Source organism: Echinops telfairi, unplaced genomic scaffold (genome assembly GCF_000313985.2).
Source record: "Echinops telfairi isolate 266 unplaced genomic scaffold, ASM31398v2 ScPeMD7_7457;HRSCAF=8495, whole genome shotgun sequence".
NCBI classification, from domain to species: Eukaryota; Metazoa; Chordata; class Mammalia; order Afrosoricida; family Tenrecidae; genus Echinops; species Echinops telfairi.
In genome coordinates, this window is record NW_022111357.1 from 31,537,417 (window position 1) to 31,557,648 (window position 20,232).

The window sequence follows — 20,232 nt, forward strand, 5'->3', positions numbered from 1 at the left end:
CAGAAGTGAGGAGAGTGTTAGGTGTGGAGAGCAGAAAGAGTAAGGCTCCCCAGTGTGGGAGGCGGGGAGGGAGCAGGTACCAGAGGGGTCCAGCAGCCAGCTGGCTCACAGAGGACCTTGCAGGGCTTTGGCCTTTCCTCTGACCGACACAGAGAAGGGGTGACAACTTTTAACAGGAATATTATTATGAACGGCCTTATATTCAAGGGCCATGCTGAGTGCAACTGCTCCAGAGACATGGATGGACAGAGAAGTGTGTTAAAAGTCTTTGGAGAACACAGGGCTTTCTAGTCCCATAAGCATTACAGTGCCGGAGACCCAAAGGGGCAGTTCTACCCCGTCCTCTGGGGTCGCAATGAGTCAGAATTGATTCCATGGCAGGGAGTTGGGTAATTTTTTCCCAGTTTCATTAAAAGTCCTGGTAACCTGCCTAGAGAGAGAGAGACAGACAGACAGAGACACACACACACACACACACACACCAGCCTTTAACTGTTTAATGGGAATAGAAAGCCCAGTCTTTCTCCCTTGGAGCTGCTGGTGCTTTCAAACTGTTGACCAATCGGACCGCAGCTCAGTGCATAACCACACCACCACCACCAGGGCTCAGATACCTAGATAGAGGGGAGAAGGAAGGACCAAAAAGCTCACGTGTTCCAAGCTCTGCAAATGCAAGGCAGTCTTCCTTACTTAAGGGTTCTAAGGAATTTCCCATCTCCTACTATACTTACTAGGAATGAGGTTTCTGCTTCTAAATAGAAACCAGCTTTCTCTCTCTCCCCTAGACAAAATTTCATAAATTCCATGAGTTTTCCACAAAGCGGGCAACCAGTTATTCGGTGGTGATAATGTATTTTCAATTAGGTGCTAGCTTACTTTCAAGTGTATTTTCAACAAAGACCCAAGATTTTGCCAAAGAAAGATAAGATGAGACAACAGGAAGTGAAACCAGCACCTCAGAGGCTCACAAACTTCTTAATGGAGTCACCTTACCTTTAGCCAAAATGCGGGACTAGGGTACTGGGGGTGTGGGTATGGGTGTGGATGGAAATGTCTTCCCTCACCATTGGTAAACAATCCCAGACTCTAAACCGTCTCATAAGAACCAAAATGTGCACGGCTCTATTATTACTGCGACCCACAACAAAGTGAGTGCGCACATGGAACGAGGCCTGTGGGGAAAGCAGCACAAAAGCACCTTCTGGGGAACACAAAGAAGAGGCTTTGCTCAGGACGTACGAATGTTTGCAAATGTCAATCTGGGTCATTCCAGAAAGGGGCAGGCCAGCAGCTGCATTCTACACAGAACCAACATCAGTTTGACCAACTGTGCCACAGAAGCAGTTGGCAAACACCTCTTTCATGGGGCTTCATGCTGCTAACTGCAAGATCGGCAATTCAAGCCCACCAGCTGCTTCAGAGGAGGAAGACGAGACTGTTTCCATAAGAATAAACACTCTTGGAAACCCTAACGCAAGTCCACTCAGTCCTATGGGGCTCTGCGAGTTGGAATGGACTCACTGGCAGTGAGTTTGAATGTCCCATCAAGAGAAAACGAATCACTTTGGATGACTCGGGTGATTTAGGGGACAGCTAGTTTTTATTTTTATAAACAATGTCAGCAAAGGCAGCAAGATGCTTTAGTAACTGCTGTTCAGATGACTCTTAGTACATCATCTACTGTTAGCAAACACACTAAGTTTTTAAGGCCCTGGGAAATAAACTTAAGTGCTTCAAGATAAAAGTCAGTGGTTTGACATAGTAGCGTCTCAGCCTCTTTCAGTAAAGATTATTTATAGCCTTGGAAACCCCATGGGGAAGTTCCACTCTGTCCTGTAGTGTTGTCTGTCTTGTTCTTACTTCATAAAGTGGGATAGAAAACCACAATCTTTCATGAATCTCATCACCCAGTAAGCCCACAGCTGTCATTTTCAACCCATAACGACCTGTACGACAAGGTAGAGCTGCTCCAGACAGTTTCTGAAATTGTACATCTGTACACAAGCAGACTGCCTTATCTTATTCCTGTGGCTCAATCAGTGGGCTGGGACCACTGACCTTCTGGCCAGCGGTGCAACACTAAACTCACTGCACTACAAAACAGTTAGTGAATAAAATGGCTGTAATAACCACCCAAAATATGTGACATTTTTCCCTCTGCGGAGTCTTCTTGAAAGAGTTAGAGCATGTCTTTTGTAATTTGCCTACTGTGTCACCATGAACTCTTTCTTGATCAAGGTTTAGTCTCTGCATAAATTTACCACTTAAATTAAAATGTTTTCCTCAACTCTAATAATACCAATTGACACTGTGGCTCAACATAGGAACCTCTTTGCGAGCATGGCACAATACCGGGAAGTTCTGGTTCTGTGGTGCACCGAATCTCTATGGGTCAGAACCAACTCGATTGCAACTACCAACAACAACAGTATCATCAATCTCTTGATCCATGGCTCAGCAGCAACGAACAGACAGTAGTCTGTAGTTCTGATCAGAGGAAGCCTGGAATATTGATCCCCGGGAAAGGGTTATTTGAAAAAATATATTGTGGTTCTGCAGAAACACAAGGAGATAGGATAAGAATATAAATTCTAAAATGTAAAATACTTTTCAGACCAATAAATAAAATCAAAAGTGTTTGGTAAGTTTTAGAGTACAATTTTAACTGAAGTGTAAAGCACACACAAGGAGCCCAGGTGGTGTGATGGTTAAGCACTCAGCCATTAAACTAATAGCGAGCAGTTCAAATCTACCCAGTGGCTCTGCAGTGAACCAAAATGTGTGTGTCACACACACAGACTACACAACTCAGGTAAATGGCCTGGGGAAGTTCTACTCTTGCCATACAAGGACCACTATGAGTTGAGTCAACTCAGCGGCCTGCATCAACACGCATGGCCACAGCAAAGTGTACAAATGGTAAGTGTATACGGTGAGATAGGTCTTTACCGAAGACACTGAGTGATGGAACACTGCCAGCATCCTGAAACCTCCCTTCTGTCAAGCCAGTCCAAGCCCTGCCACGAGTGGTTTGTTCTGAACTTTATGTTCTTTATTAATGCAGATAGATATACACTGTCTCACTTTAATAAGAGACTTGTTTCATTTTCAACAAGAAATCCCTTGAATAACTTTTTGAAGAGGAGATGCAATGGGGCTTAGGACTCAGGTATCAGATCCCCTTTAGGTGGTTTGTTGTTTTAACCCCCTGTAGTTCCTGGATGACTGTGCCAGGTCCATTAGTTGACCCAGAGTTACATGCCCTGGCCACACGCTCAAACCCTCCAGGGTCCAGCAGCCCCGCTTACCTTCTGCAGACTCTCTCATATTCGCAGGGGTGGAATCTGGCTCACTCGGCTTCTGCTTTTGGTCTTCGCTTTTGCTGCTTTTGCTTCTATTTTCCTGGGATTTTTTCTTCCCTGCAACACAATATTCATCCATTCATTCATTCTGCCATTCCCCATTATCCTGAATTCTTAAAGGAGATAACTATTAATCCAATCACAGCAAACCATGTGTCTCTAGGCAATTATCACTTCAAACCTATAGCTATCAAACTTCAGCTTCAGAAAAGATGTGCTAGCAAATTGAACATTAATGGCAAAGAAAAATTCGACCTAACAGCACTGAATGCAGTTGTCTCTAAGTAATAGGGATGTGGCAGAAGTCTGGTTATTTGTAAGAAGCATGTTCAAAAGAAACAACAGGGTACACCAGGACTCCTTTTAGTTCTGCTATGATGAACCCTAATTGCCAAAGAGAACCACCAGCAGCAGCAGCAGCGACTCTTCTGAATTGCAAGAGGCACGCATGCACAATGGCTCCACTGTGCAACGCGGGACCCACTGCATGTCCAGTACAATTCAATATTTCATTAACAATCCAGAGGACGGAATTCAAGAAACACTAATTGCATTCCAAGTGATAATACACTTTAAAATATTAAAATGCATATTAAAATGCACATTTTAATCTTATCAGAACATATTTCTGATAAGCTGCAACAATGAACTAACTAAATAAAATCACCTGATACTCAACAAAGACAATCCTCCACAGAAATACAGATACTGATGGCTCAGAAGCTCAGTCTCTTCAGGCTGTTGCCACTGTTTAAATTCCCAGTGTCTCCCCACCACCACCCCACCACCCAGTAGCCTGGGCTCTTCAGTCTTCACATTCATGCAGGCTCCTACTCAACTTCCCTTCCCGCTGCCCTTTCCGCAATGCTGTCCCCAACCTGACCTCCAGGGGCTCCCACAGCTGCCCCTGCCCTTCCCGCCTCCTTTCTCCAGGAGCTAGGAGAACAGCAAACTAGAAACAACGCACAGCCTCTCTAGACCTCCTGAAGGGCGACACCCTCCCAGGCCGAAACGCTGCAGAGGAACAGAACTGTAAGACGGTCAAACAGATGAGAATGAGGTCGGAGACATAAGACATGACTGAAAAAGGATTAAGCACAGGAACGTCGGTTCCAATTCAAAGCAACTGAAAACCCTAAACACACCTGAAGGTTCTGATAAGCACTTAAGCGATGTATAACAAGAGTGGGTGGAGGCAGAAAGTACTTGTAGTCATTTAGTTTGTTAGTTTTGAAAAGCAAACAATTCCAAAATGCCATTTGTTTCGAAATACTTATTCTTCAGCCTGTAAGAAAACAGGTGTTGTATTTTGTTCTCGTTCACAGAAGTTCTTAACAGCCTATCACTGAAAGGCAGGAAGGGCGGGGTCTGCATGTGTTTCACTGGAAGCTACTGTACACAGACAGCAACAGAAGTCCAGGGCTGGCACCTCCAGGTGGAAGAATGAACATGAAAACACCTTTTCCCATTGGCAAATGAGGAGGAGCTGAGGCACTTACTGACGAAGATCAGAGACTGCAGCCTTCAGGACACACTTCAACAAACAGAAAACAAACCCCGCACGAGTGAACCAGTCTGCAGCATCGGGGTGAAAGATGGGAACTGCTGAGGCTGCCATTCTTCTTGGGTCCGCAATCAGCAATCGTGGCATCGGAAGTCATCAAAGGGCACTGCATGGGGCAAATCTGCTGCACCAGACCTCTTTAAAGTGATTTTTAAAAAAGCGGCCACTGAAGACGAGGTGTGCCTGATCCCAGTGTTTCAGTCGTCTCACAGGCACAGGAAAGATGGCCAAAAGGAAAGGTGAAGAATAACTGATGCCTGTGACTGTGGTACTGGCAGAGAACTCTGAATATACCACAGAATGCAAGAAGGGACAATAAGCCTGTACTAGAAAACCATGTGACCAGGACCATCTGCAGCAGTTAAGGGGGTCATCTTCTCAGACTTTGGTCATGGAGTCAGGAGGGACCAGAATACTTGCCTTGGTGAAGCAGCCCAAACACGACAAAATGCACTGCCATCGAGTCCGCTTGGACTTAGTCAGCAGAAACAACAAACTGAACAAGAGGGAGACTGATCCTCAATGTGATAATCAACAGGCTTAAACACAAAACCAACAGCGAGGAGGGCAAAGACCAGGCGGTTTTCATTCTGTTGTCCAGGGAGTTTCGATGAGTCCTGGTCAATTGGCCTCTTCCAATCCCCTCTCCGTTTGCCAACTTTACTGTGCTTGGTCTAAATGGGAAGACAAGTCTCGAGGAACTTAGTGGGCTTAAAGTGGGTGATGTTACTTTCAAGGAATGTGGATGTTACTTCCCTTTAAGCAGCTTTCTTATCCCCAGAATAACAGTCACCTCTGTGAGTTTGGCCCTAGGACTGCTGATATATACAACAAAGTGCTTCACACTCTTGCACACATAATGTGATTATCAATGATCACCTGACTGTCTTAGTGCTAACAGATGATGTTCAAGGAAACCCACAGGCTCCGTTATTGCCACCACTTAGATTCTTAATTCAGGTTTTATAAAAAACATCTTTTCCCTGGGATAATTTCAACCACCAAATCCCTAAGACATCAGTGCAAACCCTTTAACACCCCAAACAAGCCAAAGTGACATTTTCTTACTGAGCACTGTGTACACAGTGCAAACAAATCTGTAGAAATAAAAGTGAGGTATAGCCTAAACCTCATCTCTTATGCATACATCTTAAATACATTTAAAAAAGAAAACAGGTCACATTGCAAAATTTAAAAGGAAGTCAGTTTGCTGTAATGTAATCCCTTGCAAATGCAATTTCAAACCAGTAAGATTTTTTTTGATAACCTCTCAAGAGCTATGTAAACTCAAACAAAAGTAAACAGGCCTCCCCTGTGTAAAAAGAGTAGTAAGTCCATTGGTGACAACTCTGTGGTTGTAGTGCAGTAAAACAAAGAGCAACTTTAACCATGCCATTAAGATGCAACCGAAATAAAATCACATTATCCAAAAGTGCTATTTTAAGCCTAATCCTTGCCTAAAAGAATATTAGGAAGCCAGCTGATACAGAATGTGGAACGTGTCAGGGACTTGGGAGTGAACTGAACATTCATGGGAGGTCACCGCACCAGAAGCCAGCCCTTCTCTCGGGGGAGCCTGTCCTGTGCACTGTAAAGTGGTGAGCAGCATTCCTGGCCTCTACCCATCAGATAGGCAGAAGCCACCCTCTGCCCCCTGCAGTGTGACAACCAAGATCCTGCAGGCATTGCCAAGTGTCTCCTGGCGGGTGAAACCACCCTGGGTTGAGGACCTCTCAGCTAGACCAATGTGTTTGTAGGTCTCTGAAGACCTACAGACTCTTCTGCAGCCTACATACACATTCATTAAAAATCGCAATTCTACTAGCTAAGGGATGAAACTATTACATTCCTCCCAAGTTAGTCGAGTGAACACCAATCAACTTACTTTACCATGGAACCAGGTAAATCATGAACCTAGCCACCATTCACTCATGGAATTGAGAATGCCTGGCACATAACACCGTTTCTTCAATCTTAACTAGAAGCATCTACTACTCAGGTTACTTCCCCTTAGACTAGAGATAGAAGGAGTATAGAAACCACCTGTCCTACTTGCTCCTTTTGCAGGAGACAGTGAAAGTCAGTTCAGATTAGATTAGATTAGATAGATAGATAGATAGATAGATAGATAGATAGATAGATAGATAGATAGATAGATAGATAGATAGATAGATAGATAGAAGTTTGTTCAAACTCACTCCATCAGTCTGACAGAACCTATCGCCTATGCATGTGCACAGTGCTGCTCACAAACCCAATCGTTGTACTTTCATTTCCTTACTCCTTTCAGTAATATTTCTTCCCTGACACTTGGTTTCTGTTCTGCATGTAGTCCAATTGGGGGGAAAGAAAAAAAAAAGGTCAAAAGCAAGCCTATAATGACTTCGTTTTTGGGGTGGTGGTGGTGGTGGTTGGCAGACTTGTCAGTATCTGAGGCAAGAGCTGCCTCCAGAACTGAACTTAAGGGGGTGGGGAGGTGCAGAGAAGCCTCTGGGAGCCTGGTAAGTACACGTGTGCACTTACCATCAGGTTCCTGAAGGGTCCTACATGGCGGCTACTGCCAGTTGGCTGCTCCGCTTGGTCTAAACAAGAAAGATACAGGAATGAAACACACGGAAAGTGAAATGGAAACAATGACAGAGACTAGAATGAAGGACAGGGCATGATCATATGTATCTGAGGAAAAGAAAGGAACACATAAAGATGGAGAAAACGGAATGAAACAGAAGGAAAACAGCATTACTCCTGCATCAAGGCTCTCATGGAGAAAGTAACTGTTGATATAAGATCAATAATTACACTCATTTTCCACCCCAAGCCACGCCTGGGTTGTACCACGGGTGCCCTTACCACTCAGTCCCACTCTGCTTATAGTCACAGGGCTTCTCCAGACGTGAGAGCCCCAATCCTCACCTCTCACCAGACAGAGCAGACACCTGAAGACCAGACGTGGGGAGGAGACTGGCCCCGGTTGCACAGCTAAATCTGCACAAGAGCAGAAGGAAAGCCAGTGACCACACAGTCCACTCACTCAGTGCTCTCTTTACTGCACTTCTTTCTTTCTTAGGACCAAGAATGGTTTCCTAAGAATACCCTAGTTATTTCTTTTACAAAGCACTTCATATCCTTTATTGCATTTGGTTTCAATAAAAGTGGTAAGAAGACTTCAACTGCTGTTAGAGCCAAGAAACAACAAATTGGAATGCAGATTTCCCTTCAATTTTATCTTGAGCCAGAATCCGTTAATAAGCACAGAATGAGCAAATATGCCCTTAAGTCAAAAAGCACTGCTACGAACCCCACTGAAACTGTTATTAGATACCAAAATGTGAAGCTATTGTTTCTCCACAGATCCTCCGTTTAGGTCTCTACAATTCTCACGGTGAGTTTCTCAGCTCTCTAACCATTCCCTGAAGAACCTGGAGCTCTTCAATGTCAAAATGGCACTTTCACCATCCCTGAAGGGCTCAAACCATGTTCCCTATAAATGGCCTTTGAGTGTGAGGACCAAAAATAAGTGTGAAGGGGTCAGATCAGGACCAGGGGTGGACGCAGGAGGGTCCCCAGTTCTCCTGCAGCGGCCTTCGCTAGTCGGAGAAACACTGTTGGGTGGGGAACTGTCCTCAGTGTCACTTTCCCAGCCTATTTCTCATAGCTACACTTTTTATTTTTAAGAAAACTTCAATAAGCTCCATAATCATCCTGTGTCCCTTGAAGAAAAACTGTCAAGATTACCCCTTTAGAATAATACCAAGAAAACACCAATCCCCATAACTTTCTGGGCTTTGTCTTACATGTCCCAACACTTTCTGTTTAGAATAAACTGCATATACAAACTGGAGCCCTGGTAGCAATATTTTTTACTTACTCTTATGTGATTCACTACCAAATAATATTAAAACTAGCTTTCCTACTGAAACAGCTGCCACGCAGAGAAATCCACAACCATACAGACTGCTATCATTGAACCTCTGGGGCCCAAGAAGCCGCAAACCCAAATCTGCCTATAGGATCACGAAACACAGCCTAGGTCTGGACTCTGATCGTCTATTTCAACAATGAATAAATACTAAGAAATTCTGAAGACGGTGTCACTTGAAGACATTCAGGCAGTAGAAGGAATGCAAAATTCTAGAAAGCTTGATCACAAGTTACATTAAAAAATTCAGCCCCACAACGGAGGCTCGCTCATCCATTTGGTGATTTAAATGAAGTAAATGTAGCACTTTATATATGTAATTCTACATGTGCTGCCTCCACACTGGGGAGGCAGCCAATTCTGAGGCATAACGTCAGAATCAAGTGTCACGCACAGAAACCACGCGCTTGTGGTCTGTGTCTGGACCGCTCATTTCTCATCCCCAGATATGCAGTGGAAGCCAAGCCAGTTGAGTTTCCATCTGTGAAGGTTCCGCCATTGTACCCAGAAAGGTCATCAACAGCCTCGGCTGTGTGGGGATTGACAGCCACTCCCCAAAGTGTGCGCCCTGCCTGATGTCCCAGCGCCTCATCCCTCAGCCCCTAATCCATCCTCTCTCCACTCCAGTGGGACCCTGTTCTTCACATTTGTCTCCCAGCTCAGAACAAGAGGATCCAAGTTTCTCCAAGCATTATTTGCCAAGCTGTTCCTTCAAATTTGATGATCTTTTACCCTAAAAGTTTCCCCTCCCCATCCCAGCATTGTGACACCACCACCTAGCATCTCCAACTTTCCTGGCCATTCTTTTAAACTCTTCCCCTTCATCAGGGCCCAAATGAATGTCTGGCATAGGGACTCTGATGGGTGGGGCCAGGCTTTCCAAAGAGGCTTCACCTAAAGCAGTCACCTAGCTCATGGTGACAGCATTTCATTCATGGGGTAACCTGAGTTGGGGGGAGGGGGCCCACTCGACAACAGCCAACAACAACAAAGCATTCAGCTAAGCTGAAGGGACAGAATTCTGGAGAAGAGCACACAGGTGGAATCGGAATCTGAAGCAGAAGTGTGAAACTCTGTACGAAGAAGTGCCTTAAAGAGCCGCTTCCACTCCCTGTCACCAGCTTCCAGGATGCACCCCATCTCAGCTTCATCTCATCCAACACAAGGCTTTGACCAAACTGGCCTTTCATTCCCTTCCAATTCTGAGTTCCAACAGCCGTGACAACATCTTCTGGGTTCTAAGTTCACCAGGCAGAAGAATTAACAATAGAACCTGCATTTCAGGCACATTTGAGAAATTCAATCTGAGTGTACAAATCCTTTATAATTCTTCTATTTTTTAAGGGAAGGATGTCTTTAAGTTATGAGCAGGCCAACTGTGGCAATAATACTAGCACTTGGACATCTCATTCCTTTAGAGCAGCGGGTCTCAATGTGGGGGTCGCACGACCCTTTCACAGGGGTTGCCTAAGACCATCAGAAAACACATATTTCCGATGGTCTTAAGAACCGAGACATCGTTCCTCTATCCGTCTCCTGGCGTGAAGGCTTACTTACCTGTGCTACACCATGCTTCAGGACAAAATTTCATTTATTTGTAAAAAATTTTACAATATATCTTATATTTTAACTATATTTATACCTAATTAATTATATGTAATTAATTTATATAATTTATATTTACAAATGTATTTGTAAATAAATATTTGACAATATATAATTACATATTGTTTTGTGATGAATCACTATGCTTTAATTATGTTCAATTTGTAACAATGAAAATACATCCTGCATATCAGATATTTACATTATGATTCCTAACAGTAGCAAAATGACAGTGATGAAGTAGCAATGAAAATAATGTTATGGTTGGGGGTCCCCACCACGAGGGGCTGTATGAAAGAGCTGCGGCCTGAGGAAGGTAGATAACCGCTGCTTTAGAGCCAAGACAGAGATCCCCAAGTAAGATGAAAGAGGCCTAACTGGAGAAAACGCCTGGGATCCTGCTTATATAATGTTTCAATGGTTTAAAGGGGGGTGGGGGGGAGGGACCCTGTCAGGAAGAAGGGCCATCAGTGAGCTGTGAAAGAGCAGCCAGACTGAAGGGACGGGAACAGCCTGGGAGGGACGGGAGGGGTGCTAGTCTATGCTTAGCAGTGGGCACATTCTGCAGTGTGAGGAGTGGGATACGATGTTTCCCAGGAAGAATTTAAGAGTCGATTCAATGTCTTTAATATATGCTTTTTCAAAAACCTAGTAAAACTTGAGTGCCCTGAAGGTTATCAAAAGTCAGCAGAGAAGCAATTCAGTCAGCTTGGGCGGTGGGCTTCAAGGACTTTACTCCATAAAGGGTGGGAGCTACAATACTACACACAGGGGAGGTGCTCATCAGCCGCTCACAGGCTCACAGCAGCTCCAACCTCAGTTGAGTGGGTAAACAAGCAGCCCGGGGCCCAGCCCTACTGTAGGCCCATGAGTGTTTGTCAGAGAAGTCTGACACAGCTAGACGCTGCCACCATTTTTATGAAGACTATCAGCTATACATTTTCCTCAAGTGTCTTTTTCACTTAAAATAATTTCTAAATGGATCAGATAGGGGGGAAATCTGTTAAGTTCCCTCCTATTCACTGAGGGCATAATTTCAAATCTGTTCTCCATAGTTAGAACTCACCCAGGCGGCCTGTAACCCTGGAGACAAATTGTAAAATGAACCCCTCTCTGGTTTACAGTTGCGGATGGCGTTAAAGCAGTGTTCTAGGCTTTGTTTCCAACAGAAACCATCAGAAAGTTCTGGCTTTTCAGTTCGGCAACTAACCTAAACTAGTAAGCTCCCGAAGTGCCCAAGAGCCAGCTGATGGGAGAACGGCAAAGGGGGCTCAGGAGAAGGTTTTCGGCAGCTCTGCCGGGTAACCACCACTAGGACCCGAAATGGCCAGGTCCGCCAGCTCACACTCCAGCAGTTTCCTTATGCTCTCTGCAACCTCAACAGCCTGTGACACAAACATAGCTTTTCAGAGAGCAGCTAAACGCTTGCCTCAGAAGCTTAAGCTGTTAGCCTGCTTTCCTGCTCTTTCACAGTTGGTTTTCTTCATTTTCTACATTTCTTAGGGCCTTTCAGTAACTTCTATTTTAGGGGAGGGTCAATGGGTAGGGGTAGAAAAATGTACCTAGACTAAGGTACCTAGACAACCCTAACATGCGAAGGGGCTTTAAAAATTGGTGGACAAACGGAGTTAACAGAGACTGGAATTTCCTCACAAACTTTCTGATACTCCCTTGTACAAAATGAAGAGTCAAGAAGTCAATTCCAGATCAGGTGTCAATCCGCAGGCTGACCAGTGCCTGGTAGTCCCGAACAGTGGGCCAGGCACACGGTTCTTCTCAGGGGAAAAGAAACTCAGCTATGGAGTCCCTGGGGACTCACAGCCACCCTACAGGACGGAGGAGAACCGCCCCTGTGGGTTTCCCAGGCTACGAATCTTTACAGGAGCAGAAAGTCTCACCTTTCTCCCGAGGAGCACCTGTTGGGTTCGACCATTGGCCTTACAGAGAACAGCCCAACCTGTAATCTACTACACGACCAGAGCTCCTGTCATTAAAAGGAAGGGGCATTTTCCCTTTTCCACGGCCCTGACTAATTAATTCCACAATACTATCCTAAAACTCAAACCCACTGCCATCCAATCAACTCAGACTCACAGGGAACCTCTATGGGGCTGCTGAGACCACTGATCTTCATGGAAACACACAACCTCATCTTTCTCCCTTGGACAATTCCTGGTTTTGAGCCATCGACCTGGTGGTCGGCAACCTAATGCTTATCCCGCAGCACCCCCAGAGCTCCTTACAATACCGTGCCATCTTAAATTAATTACAAAATTAAGGAAGTATAATCTAGACACTAATATGAGCCATGACATAAATAAAACACTTAAAGGCAAAGTCTTTGCATTTGCTTAGAATAATTTGCTTATAAAATGACGGTGACATGCGATCACTGATACAAATCAAGCTACAATTTAGCTACAGAAGTCAGGGTCAGGAGGTGGAGAGGCTCAACCCTGAGATTCCAGCAGGTGGCTCTCAGTAAAGAGATTATGGGTAAAGACTGATACTTTTTTCCTGTCTGGATTTTCTAATTTTTCTAGGATGTATATTTGGTACATAATGCAACATTCTGTTTTAAAGGAAAAGCTACACAAAGGCAAACGTGAATGAGAACACTGAAAATGTTTCAGTGTTGGGTTGAGATTTGCTGTGATTGTTAAATACCCTGGAGTGGATTCGCCACCCAGTGTGACGGGAGAACTGTCCCACAGGGTTTTCTAGACCGGACTGGACTCTTCAAGGGAACAAACAGATTGCCAAGTCTCTCTAAGACTGAGCAATCACCAATCCTTCGTCTCAGAGCTGAGCACTTAACTGTTGTGCCACCAGGATGAACAGAGACAATGTTTTTAACAGTTGCATTCAGGAAAAGCCTCAACTTTCAACTGTCTGCACAGAACAAAGTACAGAAGTGCTTCTGGGCCTCCACTGTCCACGGTAGCTGTTCCAGTCCACAGCCACCATCCCAGAACACCAATCCATGACGAACACAGCTCCAAGATAACAAGACTTTGAAAATATTCACAACAGGGATGACTAAATGTTCCAAATGATTTAAACATTCAAATCACCACCTTAAGCTTTTGGTGTCAATTCCCCACTACTTAAGTCAAATATCTAACCGATCATGTGGCACCTCAAACAGGAAGAGAGAAATTACTGGGCTATCAAACTGAAGGCCATTGTTTGGGCAGTGAATTGTAATCGTTATGACAGTTCTGCTCACTAGCTTTTATCTTGCTTCTCCTAAAAATAAAAAGATTACGCAATGGCATTTGAATATGCCACAATTAGTAAGCGGTTTTAAATCAATTTACAAAGTACAAAACCACCTGGTTACTTGGACCCACTGTGACAGGTGTGCACGTATTCCACTCTAATTGTTAAGAAGCTTATCATCACTACTGCAGGAGTGTGACACCCACCACCTCTGTGGGGCCTCAGTTGTCTCCCAGGCCTCCCTCTGCAGCTGGACTTCCAGCAAAGCCTGGGAGGACACCGCACTGCAAACACTAAGGACTTGGTTCACAGGTACCCACACAAGTTCACATAAATGCTTCCACCTCAATCCATTCAAACTGCCAAGTCTGCTTCTCAAACAAGGGAGGAACTGATATGTACTCTCTCCATGCGTTATTTATTTTTAACCATAAATCAAATCAGGTTTAAATTCATTTCCAGGTTTTTGCAACAAAAGACATCAAAATTCTAGTTACCTATTTAACAACACACCTATTTTGGGGGTCCACCGGTGTCTATCAGACTACTTACCCAAACCTCGGACAAGGGCCATTATTCTCGCTACATTGAAGTTTTTTGCCTCTACATACTTTGTAGAACAGTGGTAGAGAGTCGTGCTTGGATCATCTTTCTCGGGTGCCTTCTCTCAGCAAGGCGCTTTGTGAGGGAATATAAGGACATCCCTACAAGTCGTCTGCCCCAAAGGACCAGAAAGTCTGCGAAACTGTGAAGAGCAAGTCCCTTTGTAGGAAAGCCCCACTTGGGTCTGAGAATTCAAAAGCAAAAGGGAATGGTGGGAAGCAGGGCTAGTAGAGGAAACAAAAGAGGAGAAAGGAATGAGGAGAGAGTGAGGAAGGGGGAGGAAGGTGAAGAAGGGAAGAACGGGGAGGGCAAAGTGTGTGTGGGAGGGGGAGCACAGGGGACAGGACACATGGTGTCAGGAGCCATCAGTCCAGTGGGGAAGCTGAAGAAACAGACCCCCTGGGCCGCAAGCTGAGCCCATTCAAGGAGCAGTCTCAGGCCCATCCACGAGACTGCAGCCTTTTATTACAATCACTAAATCTTCCTCAATGCTCATCCCCAAGGATTCTCCCATACTGTCCACCCCACTCCACCCAGTTGGGGTCTTTACCTTTTGTCAATTTGGGAATAGAATATAGCCCCCAAACAAACAGAGGCCCGGAGGATGGATTCTCAAAGGACTAGAAGGGTCCACAAAGAGAGACTCTAGCGGGGGCTCTCCTACCACTCAGTTCTCAAGGTGAGTTTGGGCTACAAACAGAAACCCACAAAAAGTGAACAGCATGAAATCATATTTTGCACACAGCTTAGGCCATGATTTCATCTAAAAAAAATGGTCAGACCAGATGGGCATCAATTAGGATGCACACTACTGATGCCCACCTGCCTGGAGGGCTGTATGTGATCATGCACACAACCTTCATACATGGCCTGGCAGCGACTCTATAAATGGAACCGACTGTAAGGATGATCCACCATAGGTTCTCCTCCAAACCCAGATTGAAACTGCCAGCATGTGTTCCTTCTTATGAAGACCAGGGCATTCTGATGCCACTGAAAATTCTGAACTCATCTATTTGTTTAGCTCATTTTTCCCTGCATAGACCCAAGTCCCATCTGGATATACAGAAATGAATAGAAGTGTAACTGAGTGAAAAGAGAATTCTGTCAAATACTATGTCCCCAATCAATACATACAGATATGCACCAAGTAATAACATCTATTCAGGCACCACCTGACCATACATACATCGTCCCATGAGGTTGTAATAGAGATGTCAAAACCCCCATTGGGGGAACAGGACACCTCAGACACAGCTGGACAGAGAGAACACACAACTGCTCCCTCAAGACTCCTGTAGACAAAGCTATCATTGCTGCCTGGTGCAAGTGGTATATATAGCCTGGAATACACATGCCTGGATAATCTTCATAAGCAACTATGCTTGTGACTTACATATGCACTCTGCTGTTTAAAAAGCTACTGTACTGTTCATCGAAAAAGTAAACTTATCTAAAAAGCATACTGTATCTCACACACATATACACACAGTCATCGAGTCGATGCTGACTCCTAACACACCTATAGGACAGGGTAGAACTGCCCTATGAGTTTCTGAGACTTGTGCCTATTGATGGGAGTAGAAAGCCCCGCCTTGCTCCAAAGGGCAGTTGGTGGTTTTGCACGGCTGACCTTGAACGTGTAACTACTACACCAGGGTTCCGACAGTATAACATGCTTTAATTCACAGGCAGCAGCATCCAATCTTTTGTATCACATGTCTCGAGTCCAGGAGCATTATCTCTCTATTTAATTTTCTTTCAAACATAATACCATGATAAGCATCACGCCTCTCCTGGGCAGCAAAACCAGGGTTGGTGTTGGCAGCACTGAGAGGCAATGGAGCATAGATATGAAAGTGAAGCAAAAGGTTATATACCACACATTAAAGTGGAAAAGCAGTGTGAGCTATTGCTTGTGATTTAGACATATCCTCACACATCCAATTCACATAATGTCCTACTTAACCAACACACTGCGGACGTTGAGACGCATGACTGTATCGATGATTTAGTAGTGTTAAATTGTGGGTCTGTTTCACTTTTTACATCTGTAACCTGCTGATTTTATTACTGCAAAACAATTCCCTCCACTGAAGTTTTAAAATTAAACTCACTAGTTCAGTTTAATGGTTCTTTTGGGGAGGGGACCTTAGACCTTGTAAATAATCAGATCAAAACTAGGGCCCTCTCCCTAGACAAAGGGACACAGGGGCAGAAGTGAAACATTTAGCAGGAAATGGGGGGGGGGGGGGGAGCCATGGCCTGCCTGTTATTACACAGTCAATTTGTGAGTTCATACCATAGTGTTCATCAATGAGCCTGTGAGACTCAGGGAACCTCAAAGGCACAGAACACTCAACAGAAAATGCTACCCAGATAATCAGGACATTTATGTCCTGAAAACTGATAACATCAAGTAACATCTACTAATTTGTCATATACAACCCTGAAACTGCTTCTACACTGTTCAAGGCCCCATGACAATGTAACAATACACTAAAATGCATCACAAATGTCACCAGTCCAATCTGAAGATAGCATTTATAGCAGGATCATAAGTGATGCGGACTGCATAAAGGTCAAGAGAGAAGAGAATTAGACAGAAATAATAAACCCTTTATTTAGGCAGCATGCAAAAAATTGAGGTGTATTTTACTTTTCAGGCGCATGCAATAAATCAAATTCCGAGAGTTACCTAATCCACCAACCTATGTAACCACGGTACTCCAGTTCAAGTAACTAGTGAACCAGGTCTCTCTCCAGCACACAAAGAATTCCCTAGTGCCTGGGATGTCTATTTAATTGCAGATCCAAAGGAGCTCCTCACTGTCCCCTACCTGGATCAGCTAGAGTTCACTGCACACCGCCCATCTCTTTCTCGCTCATCAACTGTAATGTTAGTCGACATTTCCCATTCCAACAATAGTATAGAATCTACTGTTCAACTGCTGTGTGCATTCAGAACACACATGTGGCAGGAATGAATGCTGAGGTGTGAGGCAAGAGGAACACTGGTTGTGTTGGCTATAGTTATGTGTCAACTTGACTGCACTCTGGTTCTTATAGAATTCTATAACACAGAAATTCCAATTTGGCAATTATATAATGATGAAAACCAGTGTTTGGAACCAGTGAGTGAGTGGTGGGTGTATATAGATTTTAAAGAGACCATGTTTATTTTTTTAAAATCCAAAGCATGACAATAAGTTGATGAGCAGATGAGAGGGGCTATAGAATTGACTGGCCATCAATTTTACCATAACGGGCCAAAGGTCAGCATGCCCATCCTGAAGCCAAGCATACTCCTGTAAATCTCACGGCAAAGTCACAGGGTAGCTGCTATCCCCATCTAACAGACAGATAAACACCAGCTGAACCCTGCAGAGGAAGCCCCCTAAAGGTCCTGGTAGAGGGATCTGGAACTGGCCTCTAAGTTCCAAACCCATTCCCGAATGTGTAAGTGCCACATGTCCCATATCTCCTGGCATTCAAAGGCAGAACTGCACAGTGCCTGCCCTCTCCTCTCCTCCACACAGGCCCTTCCAGCTCATCGGTGATCAGCTATCTTTACAAAATAATGATCGGTTTTACTAGTAGGCGCCCTGGTGACTACGGGCTGGGCTGTGATCTGTCAAGCAGTAGTTCAAAACCACCAGCTGCTCCTCAGGAGATAGATGAGGCTTTCTACTCCCTCAGAGTTAGTCTCAGAAACGCACAGGGGCAGTTCTACCTGTCCTATGAGGTTTATATGAGTCTGCATCAAGTATATGGCAATGAGTTTGGTTTGATTTGGGTTTGTTTTGTTTTTTTTAATCAATTTCACTTAACACAGAAGCAGTAACACCCTAGAACATACATGCACCCTAAAATTGCTTTTCCTTTGTTTACTGTTTTGCTGTTTGCACTGAAATAGAAATTTTGTGGAGGGGACGAGAACAGAGTGCCCAGCATGCATTCACTGAAGAGAGAGCTCTGCACTCTGAGTACTCCTTGACAGACAGTGCCCAGTCTCGCAGGTTGGATTTCATATTTTTTTCAATACTATTTATCTTGGCAAAGGACAGTAATTTATTTGATTTTCTAGCCTGATTCCTGAACTTACAGTGTTGATGGAATCAAAAGTGGATTTTTTAAATTAAGTTTAACACTCAAATTTGATCTCATTAGCAATTATTTCTATGGCCACATCTAAGAAGAAAAAGACATTTTCTGTGGTAATAAGTTTAACAGCTAATAAACGGAAAACAAGCCGAGTCAGAATCATGACAGCAGGATTGGACTCTCTAGGCAGTCTTCGGTGCTACAGAAATTATATTCCCCTGGAAGGGAAGGTAAAAAACACTGCAGTCCACAGTCCCTCAGTGCCTGCAGTGTGAGCTGTCACACATGAAGAGAACACAGGGGTGGTGGTGGGGTGGAAACGGACCCCTTGCTACAGGTGACCAGGAGACCAAGTTCCTCACCGGGACCTCAGATATTCTGCTTAAACCCAGAAGTCTTTTCCAGAGAAAGTTGTGCTGATTGCCTCACACATTAAAAAAATAAAACTGCAGTCAAACAGAGCCAGACAAGCAGATTCTGAACCTGCAGTTGGAAAGAGAATGAAAGCGAACCTGAGAAGGCAAGCAGCAGAGGAACTAGAGAATCTGCTGCGCTGCTCAACATCCTAAACTACTGGCAACTTCAACACAGCGCAGAGTCAGACTCCGGTGTGGGGTTGTAAACACGGTGAACAAACCTGTCTGCCTTCATTTTTGCGGCATGTGGTGGCTTAGGAAACCTACAAAAGGCGCACTGAGCAGCAGGGTCAGGAATACAAGAGGAAAGGGGTGTCTTTCTCACTGTCGCTTAAGAGTCTCCCGAAGGTGGTGGTTTCAGTGATGTTTTCGCCTCAGCAAGAACCTTTTTGCTTTTAACCAAAGCAAGACAATCCTTTACAAGTACACATATAATTATGTACGATGATGTATTAAGGGGAAATTATGCATTGATCATTCAAATACAGATTAATAAGACCATATAAAATTGAAAGTATCTAATGAATCAAGATTTTAGATGTCATGCTCGTATTTTAGAAACTAGGGTTTTTACGTACCAATACACACAATATCCTATTTTACCATAATTATCATGAATTAATCTCATGCTTCTGAGCTATTAAACTGTTGTGAACTTAAAAAAGAAAACCTGATGGTTTACCAACTTATTAAAACTACCTTCAAAAAATATCCTGAAATTTCAGGATCAGGGCCATAAAAAATGGATAGAGAAAACAGCTACCACAAATGCTTCAGAATGCTGAGAACTGGCAAATGTGAAAAGCTCCCTGTCTCTTACCCATAACAGCTCATCAGGATGTTTTCTTTTGCTTACCTGTGCCTTCCACCTAAGTTTTTAACTTTTTAAACAAAGTAACCTTTAATTTTCAAAGAAGTGCAGAGCATCTCAGGACACGTGAAAAGTGAAAGCACCCTGAGCAAGCGGTCTTGTCTGGCGGTGAGGGCGTGGGTCCCTGAGGTGAGGGCTTAGTCTCACAGTACAGCCTGCCAACTGCTTAGCAAATCCCTAAGACGCAAACGAAAGCAAGAGCTCCCAGGTACAGGATCAAGTGTAGGCAAAGCCAGACTGCATTTTGCTGCAAATTCAAGAGGGTCTCCTAAAATCTTATATACACACACATTTTTAAAAATCCTCTGCCGAAGAAATGCCACGAACAAGCTGACCCCAGCCCTGTTTGGGAAGATTCAAGAGGGCACACAGCACGCAGGTTAGGAAAGTGCCTTTCGCGGCTTGTTCCTTCTGTCCAAAATTCTCCCTCTGAATGAGCCAAATGGCTCAAATAGGAATAGTGTTATCAAAATGCCTCAAGCAGCTCACATGGGTTCCTTTTAAAAGAAAAGGTAAAAGATCAGACACCCCACAAACGCCTCCAAATTGGGCAAAACTAACAAAAT

General features: G+C 44.2%; 1 protein-coding gene across 3 annotated transcripts in view; it reads right to left on the minus strand.

Annotated features, from left to right (window-relative positions):
* The window catches only part of PRDM2 (PR/SET domain 2), an 88,475-nt gene that overhangs the window by 10,486 nt on the left and 57,757 nt on the right, over positions 1-20,232 (minus strand). For all 3 annotated transcript variants that reach the window (XM_045298797.1, XM_045298798.1, XM_045298799.1), the window contains one exon: positions 3,309-3,419. In XM_045298797.1, the coding sequence (XP_045154732.1) occupies positions 3,309-3,419 (111 nt within the window). The remainder of the gene's footprint in view (positions 1-3,308; positions 3,420-20,232) is intronic.